The sequence below is a fragment of the Gouania willdenowi genome, chromosome 17 (assembly GCF_900634775.1).
Source record: "Gouania willdenowi chromosome 17, fGouWil2.1, whole genome shotgun sequence".
Classification (NCBI taxonomy): domain Eukaryota; kingdom Metazoa; phylum Chordata; class Actinopteri; order Blenniiformes; family Gobiesocidae; genus Gouania; species Gouania willdenowi.
Window position 1 is genome coordinate 20,350,086 of NC_041060.1, and position 16,793 is coordinate 20,366,878.

The 16,793-nt window shown below is 39.1% G+C and overlaps 1 protein-coding gene across 3 annotated transcripts; it reads right to left on the reverse strand.

The window, feature by feature from the left end:
• Positions 1–1,221: 1,221 nt before the first annotated feature.
• Positions 1,222–10,339, reverse strand: LOC114479304 (neurturin). Of its 3 annotated transcripts, XM_028472915.1 has the most exons (4): positions 9,943–10,339; positions 9,415–9,824; positions 3,889–4,186; positions 1,222–3,251 (listed from the first exon to the last, which is right to left on the reverse strand). In XM_028472915.1, exons 3-4 carry the CDS (start codon positions 4,157–4,159, stop codon positions 2,815–2,817), a joined length of 708 nt encoding a protein of 235 aa, XP_028328716.1. In that variant the 5' UTR covers positions 4,160–4,186; positions 9,415–9,824; positions 9,943–10,339; the 3' UTR covers positions 1,222–2,814. The 3 variants fall into 3 exon arrangements, with proteins under 3 accessions (XP_028328716.1, XP_028328715.1, XP_028328714.1); XM_028472914.1 differs by lacking the exons at positions 9,415–9,824; positions 9,943–10,339 and adding an exon at positions 4,590–4,727; XM_028472913.1 differs by lacking the exons at positions 9,415–9,824; positions 9,943–10,339 and adding an exon at positions 4,581–4,720.
• Between the last annotated feature and the right edge of the window lie 6,454 nt (positions 10,340–16,793).

Below are 16,793 nucleotides of genomic sequence, written 5' to 3' on the forward strand. Positions count from 1 at the left end.
GATATCTAAAAATAAGAAAATCATGGTTAAAAAAGAAGAAGAGAAAAATCAGAATTAAATCAAGAATTATTGGTAAGAAAAATCTACAATTTGGACGTAAATAATAAATAGAGAAATACAATTTGAACAATTGGACCTTATTTATTTTGAGGTGCACTGTATATCCGAATGAGTGACGCATGGCCTTGTTAGGGTTTATTTTTGGCTGTGGATTACAGTGGTGCATGTTTACACTGAGGATAGAGTTATTTCTGGTAGCAGCATGCCACACGTGGGATTGACCAAAAATAAACCAAAGCCTTTTTTTAATTTTGTTATGAAAACACCCAGTGCATTGATGTGGCTCCACTTGTCGGATCAATGTTTGTTCTTGTTTTTTTAATTTCTGGTTAGAATCTCAAACAGTGCAACCCAGTCTCACAGCAAAATGAGCCCGAGTCTTGTAAAATGCTTACATTATTGCTTGTGTACACATTTTGCTGTGAGACTAGGTTAAAAAAAAATGTTTCATTCTGAGAGAAAAGATAATCTTTTTAGTGAGGAGTGAGAAAATCAGAGACAACATTATTGTCATTAACTTTGTGGTCTTTGTAATGCAAAAGCTCATGATTCAAAACGTTAAAGAGATTTCTGTAGATTATTGGATTCTATTAGACACATCACATATAGAATGTTTTTTTTTCATTTATTATAAATTCAACTTGAGTTTGTAATAAAATAAAAAACACATTTTTAGTTGTTTTAGTTTACTTAAAAAGCCAAATACTGTATATCTATATTCATTTTACATTTTTTGAACTGAACCAAACTAACTAGTACTATTGTTTTGAAATATAAATACTGTATATTAGGAGATCACCCCTGCCTTTCATGGCATCAGCTGCTGCACATTGCTGTTCACTGTACTGTGACTCCTGAGCAGCTGCATGATACATATATGAATAATATATCAGGATGTCCACAGTATCACGTTTTTATTCTGCTTTATAATTCATGTAATGTAATCTAATCATTAACATCACTCTCTTTACCTCCACTGCAGTAACTGACTCTTTTTTAATTAAAATATTAGCATGTGTGGAAGTCATTTCATCTACTTTGAAATGTTTTACAGTACCTCTGAAATCAATGTCCACAGACAAACGATTATCATTTATATCTCTGGAATTATATTTATTCAGGATTCATTACATAATGTTAGATAAAACATTTTTTGGCACAGATGCTTAACGATAAGCTGTCCCGTTTCTGTCAGGTAATCTAAATAAATATGCAAAAAAAAACATAATTTATTTCCCAAATAAATACACAATAAACTACAAGAACGATGCACATGGTCAAAAAGTGTTTGTCATTACTTCAGGCAGTTGCAATGGGTTCAAACCAAATAAAGAATAATAAAAGATGCTTCATAGTTCATTTTAACAGCTTATTTTTTCCTCTAAAAGGCTACCTGGCAATACAAGAAGCAGGCATTTAAAGGGCTAGAAAAAGGCTGCACTGTGGGTTTAGGGTTTGAAAAAGGAAAAGGTAGATGATATCACGGATGGGTTTCGACACAACTTCAGACCCAAATGAGTACTTCACTTTTCTTTCCCAGGGAAGAAAATCATTAACATGCCCTGACTTTTACTGAGGCTTTTCCGCTGTTTTACACTTCAAGATCAGATGAGCTGAAATCAGTGCAAGTGTAAACTTACACAAATTACACACAGAGCTGTGATTTAAACAGGTTATATCACCTGAAACCGGAGATGGGAGATGTTTACCTTGGTGAAACCATCATGTGTGGTTTTTTGACTTGAATTTGGCAATTGTTTGAAGACAAATAATTAGAGAGGATTGCAGATAATTACTTGTGACGTATTGTTTTCGAGAGCTTAGAACAATGGGAGTTGTTCCATAAGGAGCAGATGCCAAAGGGAGGCTGTGTTTGTGTTTAAAGCAGGTCTTCTCTGTCCATCTACACAAAAACATGTCATATTAGATACAATTCTCAGAGGTGGGTATGAAACCTGGAGCTATAGAAGATGATTTCCTTTCATTGTCAATAACACTTTAACCTGTGTAATAACACTGCAGTCAGTAACAGTGATCCATTTACAATTAGGCAAATAGATCACAAAGCCGTGGATGATGATGATGATGATGATGATGATGATGATGATGATGATGATGATGATGATGATGATGATGATGATGTTGATGTTGATGTTGATGTTGATGATGATGATGATGATGATGAAGAAACCAGTTCACTGCACTGAGCATATCATGAACTTTGGTGCATTTAGCATATCTGATTCCTCAGTGTTTTTGTCTTTTTTTTGGCTTTGTGTTTGACTTTTGAGCACAGTTTCTGCCTGATAAATGAGTTCCGTCATTAAAACAATGTAAACAACAATCTTGGGTTAGACGTGAAGACCCGTGGGTATGAAGTGCAGTAACAGCAATGATCTAGTCCTCCTCGGTCCACCACTGGAGATCTATGGAGGAGTCTACGACTCAGATATAAAATCACAAACATTCTGTTGCTACACTGATGGTACACCACAGCTTACAGTGTTACTACACAGATAGAGAAGATTCTTGTCCGAACAGCCATTCTCGTTTTCTTTTCTTTTTTTACACTGAAACACAGTATTTGTTGTTTCCTCCCATGGTTTGGTCCAAAATGTCTTTGTCTGTAAGGAAAAAATGGGCCAAATTCCCATCTATTCTACTTACTACCGAGTAAGAATTCCATGTTTCATCCTTTAAACCTCAAAGGACAGTGAGAGCAGCATGATGGAGTAATTAGTCCGCTTCTTTGGGTCATACACACCCACAATTCTTTGCCGACACATTCTGTATCGTATGATAGCGACTCCTGTTGTCCAGGAATGAAAAGTCCTTCTCAAACGCAATCGGTCGACAGCAGGGCCCATTGCTAACTTTGTCCCTGCGTCCCCTCTTCTTGAAGCCTGACCGCATCATGTGCTCCATTGTGATGTCATAGTTGTGCCTGTGGGACATGCACTTGCCGCTGCAGTAGCGCAGTAGCACTGTCTCATCGCTGTCATAGCCCAGGCCCAGTTCGCTTACGGTCAGCTCCAGCTCCCTTACGGAGCAAGGCTTCGGCCGGCGGGCTCTTTTAGTCCTTCGGGCCTGGTTCCCATCCCGACTCCTGCTTTTATTCCTCTTCCTGTCCAGCAAAGTTTCTACCACCTGCTGAAGTTCTCCTTCTGTGAAGCTCTGGAACATCATGGAAACTGAAATAAATCAACATGTAGATTAGCGAGAGGCAGAAACAGAGGGAAGGGGTGACTTTTACCCGAGCAAGTAGTCATGCAGAGGTTTATTTTATCTCACGGGTGGCACTAATCATCTACAGTCAACACGTCAAACTCAAAGCGTAGGGGCCCAATTTTGCTCCACTAGAATGTCCACTCTGGCTCGGAGAATGTTTTTGCTTTAAGCAAAAACTACAGGAAAAGCAATGATCAGTGAAGTTCAATAACTGTATGTAGAAGGTTGAAAGGATTGATCTGGCCCAAAGCTGTACCTGGCATCTATCTGAGGAGTGTGATTTTCCTAATCTACAGCTAAACAGAAGGTATTATAGTCTGAATCCAAAGAGCCAATTCAGGTGACAAATGTCTGTCAGTGAGGCCGCATGGGAAGAGGAAAAGTATGTTTTGCTTCACAGCCTCCAGGAGGTTATAGAGGTTGATGGAGAACCAGTGAACTATGTGGTGCTAATTGACTCCAGATTATTGTGAGACATTAAAACCTGTTCTACAAACAAGAGAGCCAGGTACTAAGTGTTCTGCGTGACCCCAACAACCCTTTCACATGACACCTTATCCCAGTGTGTACGAAAAGTGAGAATGCAGCAGTTAATCTTACATTCTGAGAGGAGGGAGTTCATGTTGTCTGTCGAGCGGATCTTCCGATGTGGACCACCAGCCTGCTGCGATAGTGCTCTCGATTCTGCCGAGGAGGAAAAGGAAGTTCTGGATGTATTTTCCAGCGTTGAAGACGGTCTCGACAAGGATGGGTGTGGGTTTTTTGTCCTGAGCTTGTATTGTCCGATTGTGGCCATGTTTCTAATGAGGATGGTGGACAGAGCTGCACCGCAGAGCATGAAGGCAAAAGTAGCACTTTTCCATAACTTCATCTTAAATCGTGGAGGAGCATTGAAACTCTGTGGGAAGATAGAAGAACATGGTAAAGCTCACACACCTCGAATTCTGCAAACCTACTCTTTGCCTCGTCAATTACAGGACAGTCATAACAAAGCCATACTTATTATCTTTTATTCCATCACTTTCCTGTGACCTGCCCGTAAACCCAAGACCCTCAGCTGGTGGTTTGTCTAACAGAGCTTTTATTTTACTTCCAGTTCACTTTCTGCCAGCTGATTTCAACTTTAAATGGGTTTGTGATCATGTGAGTCGCAGTCACCTGAGAATGCAGTGTGTTTAAAGGTGTGTGACTGCAGTACAAAACTGAAAAAACAAGACTCTTTAAATTTCTGATTGAAAAAGTGCTTCCATCTCTCAGTGATTTAATCTTGGTAAAAAGAACATGTGTCATACCAAAAATACCTGCTGTGACTGAGAAAAGTTCCTCCATCTCGTGATGAAAACCATTCATTTGTAGAAGTAAAAAAAATTCCCAGAAAAAAATTGATGAGCTAAAGTACTTTCCTTTCTTTAAATGTGTTTTTTAACCACACCTGTTTGCAATGCGGTTTATAATGACACCTCACTAAACCTGTGTGCACATCCCTTTATCTGCAAAAGCTCCTCCCACTCAACACACACGGCAGCTGCAAAGCTCAAATTAGAGGACTTAATGTTTCATTTTTTTCTTTTATTGTCACGCCCCTGGTATTCACGGAGTTTTACAAGCTCACTTGTTTGTATTTTTCATATCATATCAGCAAATGAGTAAAACATTTCCCCAGAGCCGGAAATGGCGCACTGGCAAACGACTAACAGCAAATCCAGACTGGCTTTGCAAAGTGCTTTGCCAGACAGAATTCTGCAGACTCCCAGATTGTTAACAATGTCACAAATCTTTGTCTGGATCATTAAAGAAACTGAAACCCAGAATTAATAACTTTAGGGTAAACAATCATAATACGTGTGAAGCTCTTTTAGGTGACAATAAACATGTCAGATTGTGAAAAATAGCAACTCAAATGATCATATTTTAATTTTCTTTTTCTGGAGCTTTCCAGTAGAGCAAAACAAAAAAGACAAACTATAGGAAAATCAGACAGGATGGCAGTAGTTTTGGATACCGCAAAGGAAAAAACAAAATAACTGCATGCTTGAGCTTCGGTGTTGTAAATTACATATAAACAGGTATAACCAGTCGTAAACGTCAACACACTCATCATTCATAATCTCCTATGGATTTGAGCTGTGGTAAGAAGCCTCAAAATGAAGGAGTAGAAGAGTAATCACCTGAAAGTCAAACATTCTGCTCTATTTGTAACACGGTTTCTCTGGGTGCTGCAGTACGGTGTGCAACTTTGGATTTTCCCTTGTGGTCAATTATCAAAGTTGATTAAAAATTGTGGTCAAAACTGTGATCTTGTTGCTTTTGGTTCAATACAAACTCCTACACGCAAAGCCTTGCTTCTGCTTCAAAGATGACAAATTGTTAATTTTAAAAAAAGAGAATTTCTAATGATATACTGCGCTTTGGGTGAGATCATTGTTTTCCCTTGCAATTAATAGGTCAGTTTGGGACAGTTAATCATCCACAGACTTAGCAGTTTCACACGGCAGAGATATATCAGTGTCTTCTGCGTGTGAGCTCTAGTGCTCATCTTGATAAAACAATTACCTTGTAAAAAACAGATGAGTCCTCTAGTGCCTCTGTAGCTGACACTGGACTAAAAGCTCAGCCACCAAACAAAGATCTCACATCCCCCAAGACGCTTTGATTGTCATAATTACAGCACTCAGAAACACATCAGTCACATCTGCAGTCAATCGGTGCCAATGAAAGCACCAAGAAGCTTTTACAGCTTGTTCAGATGGTCATGGACGATAAATCAGAGCAGATATACAGTAAAATCTCTACCAATAGGCTCAGCTAATATGTGACATAAATACACAGCTATGGAAGGTAAGAATTTGCTGTCTCTTTGGACAGGAAGAAACAACATGAACAAGACATAAACCTCCTGATAGAACAAACGCTGCTTTTTTTTCCCAGCACACAGAAAGGAACAACAACAGAGAGGATATGGCAAAAACCCCTGAGGACTTTACAGCAGAAGGAAAATCCATCTTTAAACTCAGACATAAAAGTGCAGATGAGTTGCAAAGACAACTGAACCAGCTACCACACATCCGCAGCACGCGGGGCCCATGCAAAGCCATGTTTGCTGCTTGATGTGCCCATGCAGGTTCCATTGTGTGGAGATGAAGCCTGGTCAAATGTGGGAGGCCCAAAACAAATGGTGATTATCGTCTATTGAGAAAAAAGTGTGCATGAGGGATTTTGCATGTAGAGTGAGAGGGAACAAAAAAAGAAAAGAAGAATGTGAGCAACAGCAAACCTGAAGTGTCCTGTAAGTCTTTTAAAAAATGAAAGGCAATCAGCTGGGAAAGAGAAACCGTTCCATGATGTTATTAAATATTCAAGGCGAACCACGAACTTGACAGCTTGGCGTGGCATTCTTCAGTCTGTCCAAGCCATTCCTGAGACATTATGTATTCTCTAGCCGGTGCACCATCAACCAAGCTGTTGTTATCAATCAAAGATGGTATTATCTCAAACGACACTATACAATTTATATTTTCCAAGAATAATTGGGTCTGTGGCATGTGCTGCTGAGCTGGATATAATATAATTACAGCAGCGTGGCTCTTCCGTCGTTCTCAAAGGAAGACACTCAAAAGAATTTGAGTCGCTTTGAAAGAAGAACTAGATATCTGTCAAATGTGGATGAGGGTCATCTGTGGTTAACCCCTTTGAATGGAGCCAGTAGACGGGGGGCTTGCTAGCCGGCTTGGGTGGATTTTGACCAATGTGACATGATTGCAACAAGAGATCACAGGAAGGCTTAAATGAAGAACTTCTTTGTGACTGAAAGCAATGATTGGATGCAAGCTTCCACAGATATCATGCCAGTATAATTTCACACCAGTTTCCTTTCTAGGGATTTCAAACGCAACATCATATCAAGACAAAAAAATGATTCTTCAAGATGCTGCTCATAGACAGCTAGCGCACAGATTTCATCATTGTGTGCTTTCTGCTGTACAACAAAAGGCCTCTACCAACAAAACATTATCACTACACCTTAGTATTCCAGTTCTGCTTCACCTATGTGACGGGCTCTCTCTCTTTCTGCCATACTTTGAACACACCCCATAAATACCTGCATGGAAAAGATAACAGTGGTATAGCAAACAGTGGGAAAGGCACCTACTGTGTTGTTGCAAGAAAACAACGTGCTTTATGGAATCGTAGAAAAGCCTTGTCTTGTCTTTTTCCCTCTTTAGTGAGCATCAGGAGGCCCGGGGACAGTTAGAGAGTGCCCAGGGAGGTAATAGGGACATATTCCAAAGATCAGGGTGGGATTAGCACTAATGCCTGCCGGCTTTATCTGCAGTCACGTGGGTTAACACCTGGCTGCAGTGTTGGTGGCGGAGCCTTGGTCTATGTGAGTGTGCCTGTGTTAATCCAACAACGACACCTCTAACCCAAAGGTTAGGCCAGCATGGTGAGCAAACGAGAAAGAGCACAGTCAAAGGCTTCTTGACAAAGATGAGGAATATAGAAAACGATCCATCTATTTATTTGGCACCCGGTGGGCACAGGGCCATAAAATAAAGTGGATGATCTGGGCCAGGATAGGTTGTTCTAAATCCAGCCTAGGTTGTAATGCAACTCAAAAAGGCCTAGGTTTGACTCGGCTGTAATTTTGCTGGGCAGCCACGTATTTTGGCTCAAGCTCTTCACTTCATAACCAAAGCATAATTAAAACAAGCCTGTTTCGTGTTGGCAAGAAAGCTGCGGCTCATTATTGAAGAGGAGAAAAAAAGGAAAAACATCCGTTTGGAAAGGCCAGAAAACAAACAATTATTCTACACACATATGCAACAAAATTATGAAGTTTTTTTGCGGGAACGCCTACTGTTATGTATTTTGGATTATTTTAGAATAATCCAGTGATAACCTTGCATGCATAGCTCAAATCCGATGCTCCTTGGGTGGCACTAATGAGGCATTTACAGAAACCCATTCGAGACCTGTCTTAATTTATCTGCCCTTTGCTAATATGAGAAGATATGAGACAGGGCTTGGGTCTAACATGACATTTAAAATAACCTATTAAAATAATTCACTACTAATGTGGCCAAACCTCCATCATATGTGTCTTTTTGAGCAAGATTGATATTATTTCCAGCAACTTTCTAAAGAAGAGTTGCTGCTATTCTTGAAGCTAATCTGCTCATACCAGATCCTCTTTTAGCACACCAGTATTGCCTCTACACCCACCTTAAACATGTTGATGTTGCTGCTACAAAAGGTTTAAAGCCATCTGGCACGTGTTCAATACCACTTTCAAATATGACCCAGCCAAGCAAGCTGAAGCAAGTTCAGACATCTGAAATATTATGACATTTTACATTAGTATCAACCAGTGTGATTCCATCAAAGTGTGAACATCTCCAGGTTCTATTGACTGTCAAAATTGTTTTCTTTGGATTAAAAAAATATGTCAATATGTAAAAACTTGTGGGGAGATAACACTTGGTGGAAACACCCTGCCTGGGGCGCATTGAATTTCCGATCAATGATAGCAGGTTATGTAAAGTGAATGACTCCAGGTTTAACCTCTATTGGCCTTTTGGGTTATAGCTTGATTCACTATAATCTCCACGTATGATAATAGTTTTTTGCAAAGAGAACCGTTGCTGACAAAAAGATTAAAAAAGCAAATGTGTTTAAGTTGGGGTTTGTTTTTTCAATCTTATTGCTGATCAACTTTGAATAAAAAAACATTAACAAACGTTTTCCTCAAATTTGTGCTACCTAGAAGCAAGAAAATGTGCAGTAGATTGAGAGCAAACGCCATGTGAAGCGCATTGAAAGACTGCAAAAGCAAATTGAAATAAAATACTGCACAGAAATTAAAACGACAATCTCTGGTTTCCATTGTGCTTTCAGCATCATGGCAAGTATGTTATAATCAGTGGAAACCACTCTGCAAACATTTCGTGACAGGCCTCAGCAGATTTCTGCCATGTGGTTCCAGCAAGGGCTGCTTGTTGATAAAGATAATCCAACGTGTGTTTTTTGCTAGTCAAGCACTCAACGAAGCATCTCTCTCTGCTGCACCTAACACCTTCTCCATAAGCCGTCGGCTTAAATTAACAAAAGAAGATGTGGTGTCCCTACCTTTCGGCCGGCTAATCCAGACTTAGTTGCATGGCGTCGTCTTCATCTGACCTCCACAGGCAAGTGCTGGCTGGGTAAGTCCATCATCATCACCACAGTCGAGGAGCAAAGGCAGGACTCCTGCTTCTTCCCCTAAAAACCATGAGAGCTCCGGCAAGCAAGGGATGTTTCCCGACTTCGTTCAGGTCCAGAGTAACTTATTATTCTTGTATCATAATTGCACTTCCATACAACTTGTCTATGTTGCAAAGATCAAAAACGACATTCCTCTGAAAGTGAACATGACTTCATGACATTCAGGCTGATCCATCCAAAAGACAGAAGCCCTTGTACTTGGCATAAAGTCCAGAAAAGTCCCACTGCTTCCTTTACAAACAGATCATCTGGTCCTCTTTTGCACAATAGTGAACCTGAAACAAAACAGTAGAGGAAAATTAATCGTTTCATATAGAAACAGATGCTTCAACTTTCATCTCCATCTTCATAGAGGAAAAGTTCAAACAACTTTCCCTGGTGATATCAACTCACCCTCTTTCCAGCAGCAGGTATTCTCTTTAGCATCTGAGAGGGAAACTTTGCTGGTTGAGAAGATGGTTGAGGCTGAGTAAGGAGAGTGTGGTTACCGTAAGTGAAGCACAGAGCTTCTCTGGTGCCTCTGTTTGCCTCCCCCCTCAACTGTTGCTCCTCCTCCATAGTTGTGCTTGTGGGCCGAGTCGGATTACTTCTGACATGATAATCTTCCTGGCTCTAACTCCAGAAGCACTAAAGGATGCTTTAGCCTGACCAAGGGCTTACATTTACCTTCTGGTGCAAGAAAGTCTTAAGCAGGCAATCAGCAAAAGCCTTAATTGGGCTGATCAGTGAAGTTATTAAGGAAGTCTAACACAGAAAGGGCTATTCAATCTTTTAGCAGGAATTAAGAAAGTGTACAATTGGTTTAAACGCAGCTAAGACAACATTAATTCTGGGTAAGTAGCATTATCACAGCAGAGGTATTCCGAAATGGTTCATTCCACAGTTGGCATGAGATAAAACCAAAGGTGTTGTTGTTGTTGAGAATCTCACGTTCACGTCGCATCCAATTCAAACTTGTTTTGAACTCCAGAGTCACAAGCACCAAATGAGGTGCAGATGGTTGTGTTTTTTTAATGGTATCAGGCCCGTCAGACTTCAATCTAAATAAACACTTGGTCCAATGAGGAAATGTGTCAGGTGTACAGGATCAAGAACACATAAACATAGGCTAACCAAGATGGAGATGAGTGCACTAGTGCATGAAGGACTGAGAATTTAGGGGAGCCTTACAGGTACTGTTCGAGGGCAGGAACCAGTCCGATAGACCTACAGGTGCACGTTGAACATAAACATGACAATGCAAAAGAGAGTAAATAAAATCAGCATCACAGCCAATTAGTTGCTGTTGAGAAATAATTTTCTTCAAATTATGAGTAATTTTAACACACTTGGGCTCGTTGTAACCTAAATTGTTGATTCTCAAATTGCAAAGGTGGCAAGATTTAACATTTGAAATAGATGTATCTTCTTTGGGGAGTAGGGGTATTTAGGTGGTTTTCTATCTATTTGGTTTACATCTTGCAAAAATGAACGTGGCTTCTTACAAACAGATTTTTTAATTGGTCAAACATTTTGAAGTGAGGGTATAGACGTAAATGAGCTCTGGTAACTTTGCGGTGTGGGAATCACACATCAACTTTCTCAAGAAGGTCCACATTCTCTGAACCTAACTTCATCAGCGCCTAGCTACTGGCAGGAGCAAACCTGTTTGAATACATAATAACTTCAAGTGAGCATAGGATATCATGCTTTCATAGCCTTGAAAAGGAGAACCATCAACGCAGAAACATTTCCTGACTCGAGAAACATTTCTACTCTATACATATTGTTCACAGATGTGTCAGGTTTTCTTAGAGCAGCCACCCCTGCCATTAAAGCTCCACAGCTGTTAATTGCTAAATCAAGTCAGAGACAGCACGAGTGAAGAAACAGATCTGTATACAGTGAAAAGTCTCACTCAACAGCTAAGATTACATTAGTCACGAAGAAAGCCCGACATCCAAGAATACACAATGAAAGTAAAACACAGCACAGTGTGTTTCTGGTTTCAATGGAAAGGAATCCTGCACATGCTGGATCGAATCTTTTCCATCGGGCGTGGATGAGTGAAGAAACACTTTTTGTTTAGGTTTGGCCGTGATTTTAAGGAAGCCCTCAATCAGTCACACTATAAACAGTTCATTCCAGGGGAGGTGTCATCAGATCGGCTCGAAGTAAGTAAGGCATTACAATGCACATCTTGCACAAGTTGTGGTTTGATGATTGGACAAGTAGCCCTTAGCAAAATGTCATCACAGCGGGTGAAAAGCTACTTTTCAGAGAACCAAAATCTAAACAGGCAGTTGTGGAATAGACTAAGAGTGGCAGTTTTTAGGGTCTTTCACATTGAAAAATGAATCTTCTTTGACTGAGAAAGTGGTAAGAAGGTAAATCCATCCTGACCAAAGGCAAATATACAGTGCAATTTGGTGATGTGACCAGATGAGTTGAGGACTAGGGGGAGCAGAGGCCAACTAAGACAAGCATTATAGGGCCTCTGAGACTACGTTTGTAGTATCACATTACCATATACAAAGTATGTTATAGTAGAATCCATATTGTGGTGTGACAACATGCATTTTACTGCAATTACTTTCCATCTTCTTCCCAGCACAAAGAACATCAGCTAGAAGAACACAGCTAAAGGCTGCCCCCACCTGTCAAAGATTGATATCTACACACCACCTTACATAAATGTGAGGAGACTTTATGCTTCAAGAAAACATGTTGGGTGAAAAAGAGTTTATTTTTAGTGTTTGATTTGAGTGTAAATCAGGGAAATTAGGCATCTTTCTGTGGCAGTAGCCTCCCTCTGCCTCAAAAACCCTTGGTGCTGTCAGATTCAAAAGGCTGAGGCAGCATATATGCTGAACCCTCGTTTTAGGTATTTGCTTCCAATTTGCACCGGAGCACCCACTGACACTGTGAATAACTTCTCAAAAAAATCTCAGAACAAGCTCCTTTTAATGCTGGTGTGAGTTTTGTGCAGAAAATAGTTTACGTTTGTTGATGGTGAGGATGTGGGCAAAATCTCCTTGCTTTAGGCTGTTTTCAGACAAATGGTTGGTTGGAGGTTGATCAGAAATGTTAATTGGCTGAAGCAGTTATTGTTGAATAAATGCCTTAGAGTTTCCAAGTGGACATTTATTAGAGAGTTCTCCCTTTCCACAGGGATTCATATTTTCATCTTGCAGTGAATCTTTCTTGGTGAAGTGACGTTGATTCCTGAATTCCAAAGGCACCACAGACATGCCCGTTCCATAAGATTCCTCCTGCTCTGCTCTCAGGGTTGTGTAAGCCTTCAAAACCGGCGTCAAACTTTTAAACTTGACTACAGCACACAGATACTGTCCGACCTCTGTTTTTTTGTGTCCAGACTGAAGTCCATGTGCCATGAACCTTGAACTTCTGTTGAATATCCCGACAGAGACACAGATCCTCCTCTGAGCTTGTCTGTAATGCTCCAGATGAGGAGGTGTTTGTTTGTCTGTGAACTCAGGAGATACTTGGGAAGATACTTTACATCTCACTTTGGTGAAGTCATCGTTTACTTCTAGAAGCTTTGAATACGCTGCTGCAGCCAGAATCATGTCGCAGTTTCTGGCCAGGGCCTTTATCTGTGATAAACATTGGCAATCGCAACTTTTGTTCTGTACATTTTATTCAAACAGTCACAATATGCAACCAGCTAAGAAAGCACACTTTCTTTCCGAAAATCAACGAAATGTTATTTACCTTCTTTAAGCATGTGAGCAGCTTGAGCCCTCTTTGTCCTTTTGCACGTGTTTCAGCAGCAACACATCCTCTGCCAGGCTACTGCCTGAAAACACAGGGCTTGGATCTTCCGCAAAATCTCTATTATTTACAGTCAACCACATTCTGAGAATTATTTCTACTACACATTAGTTATAGTCAAAACAGTAAAGAAAAAATGCAATCTAGACTGGTTACCTTTAGCACAGGAGGGTAAACTGCCAGCAGCAGAGAGACTTCAGGAAGACTATGGTTGAAAAACAAAAAATGTACTTGAATATGGTTGACAGGGCCATACACTAGGTCAGTTATGTAGGAGTGTAAAAGGTTTTGTGAAATGCCAGAACCATAAATTCACATTTCACAGAGCTGCCTTCACTTCCAAAGGCTACTACTCAAAACCTTTTATCTGCCAGTGCAACTAAACAACTTTTAATAGTGCTATTGGACTGGAAAAATCAGCTATTTCTTAATACAGTATCAATCATTCCATTCATGATCAGCACCCATTTCTCCTGCAAGATAATCTGGCAATGGCTTGTGCTTACTACACCTTAGACATGATGCCAGCCAATCACAGAGCTCACATTGAGACGATGACAGTTATTGTGATAATCACTCTTTCATCACATCAGTGATATCCAACCACTGATCCACGGCAGATAAACGTACCCTGAAAACTGTACCGGCCCAAACATGTCTTATCACATGTATTACTGCATTTACCAGTTCCTTTGACAGTTGTATTCAGAGTACTTTAATACTAATTAAATAATAATAATAATAATAATAATAATAATAATAATAATAATAATGTGTTCTATGCGATTAAAGGCATTCAATCATTCTGATCGTAGCGCAGACTTATATGTTGTAAGGTGTCATCCTTCGTTCAGCTGGAAGGTGATGGCTGATAGTGGCATCCAAATGCTGCACCCACCTCCATTTTCAAAGCCCCATTTCTCCTTACCTGGTAAGTGTATCGTCAAACTTCATAACATTTAAGGAACTGGATGACACGAAACTAAGCGTTAAAACGTCAGATTGAAACGTTACTTTACATTGGGACCAGACTTACAGTATCCAGATGGGATGACAACATAATGTGAATGCCAATTGGCTTAAATCTCCAAAAATGACAATGTCCATATATAAAGGGATATCAAGTGTATTTGAAGGCTAAAAGTTGTTATAAATTACTCTAAATATATTTCTTAAATGAATTAAAAAGTTTATTTATTGAGCTTTAGACTATTTTGGCATTCTTCAGAAAAAACAACAACACTGAATTCTCTAATTCTTCAGCCGAAAGGGTGTAGGTTGAAGCACAGGCTTATACTGTACATACCTACCCCATTACATAAAACAAAACATAGCTCTCTAGTTATAATCACACACACATGCACGTATGCACACAAGTTATATATATACAGTTTATACATGCACATCAAACATATATACATACGTACACACATACTGTATATACACATGAATGTACATGACATGCATTGCACATAATATTAATATTATACTATTTCATATCTACAACACATATTTAATCAGTTAAATTTTGTGTGGTAGTATATAAATTAATAATATTTTCTATCACAATATATACCTTTTTATTATGTATGTAAGTATTAATATATATATATATTAAAAAAAAAAAGAAGTTTTTTTTTTGCTGTGTTATCTTATGAATATAAAAACATAACCAAATAAATATTTACTTTTGAACAGAGTATCTTTCATATAAAACATTTACATAGAGGCTCCCAACGGTCACTGATACATTTCTGCTAACATGTAGCATGATGCTACATCTCTACTTTATTTGACTAATACATTTTGTTACGTGTTAACTTAAAATTGAGTTTCTTTGTAAGGACTTCCTTTTCCTCTTAAAACAGAAACAATATTAAATGCATTTCATGCTTGCATAACGTTAGTTGTGTTAACTAGAGTACTGGAGAGCATCCAAACTAACAGATAGCACAATGCTAACTTGAAATGACCCAGCTTACAAGAACAAATGATGTTTTTTGTTTTGCTGATTTGTGTTACCAGGACAGCAGCAACGGCTCATTTCCTTGTTTGTTTGACCTTGAATTGGAAATGTGAAGAAAGGAAAACATTAGGTAGAGTCTTTTTTTTGTTACTCTCATTCATGATATCACATTTAACTGAAAACAACAGCAACAACAACAAATTCCACAGTGGAAGATAAAAGTACCAGTGACAAATGGATCAACACAGAGTCTTAGTTAAATCATTATTGTATGAATTTCATCACCAGAAAATGAAAGTTCTTTTTGCTGCTTGGCTTCCAAAAAGACAAAGGACAGCAGAACGCAAACATAAAACTGCCATCAAGCTGGTGCTTTAAAACCCAGCGTCACATTTTATTTGTGTTCATTCGTCATCATCCTCCTCATCATGTAATTGCTCTTGCATGCTTAAATTCTACCACTTGAATGAGCCGGTTTATTTTCCTCTCGCAGTCATCCAGGATGGCCATTTCCATAACACCACAAAGGAGGACATTTTTCAGGACTTGACAAAGCCAAAGCCAAAAAATAACTGCAAACCCCTAACATAATAAAAGTCTGAGAGAGGGAGGGAATGTTAACAAGAAAGAAAGAAAGAAAGACAGAAAAAATGCAACAAGTTATGTCTTCACGTTATTTTCAGTTACTGTAGAGTTTCATACAGCTCAGTCAAATGTCTCAGGTACAATATATTTGAAGTGGTAATATAATCTGATTTGCTAAGGATATTGATCCCTAAAAATAATCTCTGTTTCAGTTTTTTTCTGCACACATTTACCGGTACTCTTAAACCATTAGCTACTTTTAGGCAGATACAAAAGTAATATCTTCATAGTAAACATTACTAATAGATTTCTACCATTATTTACTTGAAGTTTGTCATTAGCATAAATAAGCTGTCATGGAGGCTGTCATTAAGTGTCGTTCGCTAAAAAATTCATTTAAAAAAAAAGTGTAATTTGATAAATTATGACACCTTTCTCTAATTTATGACACCTTTGGAGCTATGTTGGCATTTTTGGGGTTAGGTGGAGGGATCTAGTGGGGTTAGGGTAACAAACAACACTTAATGACAGCCTTCATGATACCTTATTCATGCTAATGACAGGTGTCATGTCATAATAATGACAGCATAATGTCAGCCTTTATGTATAAAGCTAGAACTGCTAGAACTTAGCGACATTAGCTGAGCTATGTAGCCTGTGCTACTAAAGCAATCAAAACAGAGGTCTATTTATCTTTTTTTTTTCACTTTGTCTGCACATGCTGTCGAAAGTCAACACTACATGAAGTGCGATCTTTTTACACAGCATGGCATGTTTTGTATTTTATTGCATATTTGTGACCATCACCAGCCCTCCCTAAGGAAGGGTAAGAAACACTTTATTAAAGGGAGGATATAAAAAGAGAGGGCAGTGTTACGCCTAGGTGAGGGGGAAGGGAACAGGGAAAAGGGATTCAGGG

Excerpts from the sequence above, each read along its gene's own strand:
- LOC114479304 (XM_028472913.1), bottom strand. The coding sequence starts at position 4,634 with ATGGTTTTCATCACGAGATGGAGGAACTTTTCTCAGTCACAGCAGGTA. Across the intron at positions 4,187-4,580 it reads AGTCACAGCAGGTATTTTTG|AGTTTCAATGCTCCTCCACG; the intron begins GTATGACACATG and ends ATCTTCCCACAG. Across the intron at positions 3,252-3,888 it reads GAACTCCCTCCTCTCAGAAT|TTTCCATGATGTTCCAGAGC; the intron begins GTAAGATTAACT and ends GATTTATTTCAG.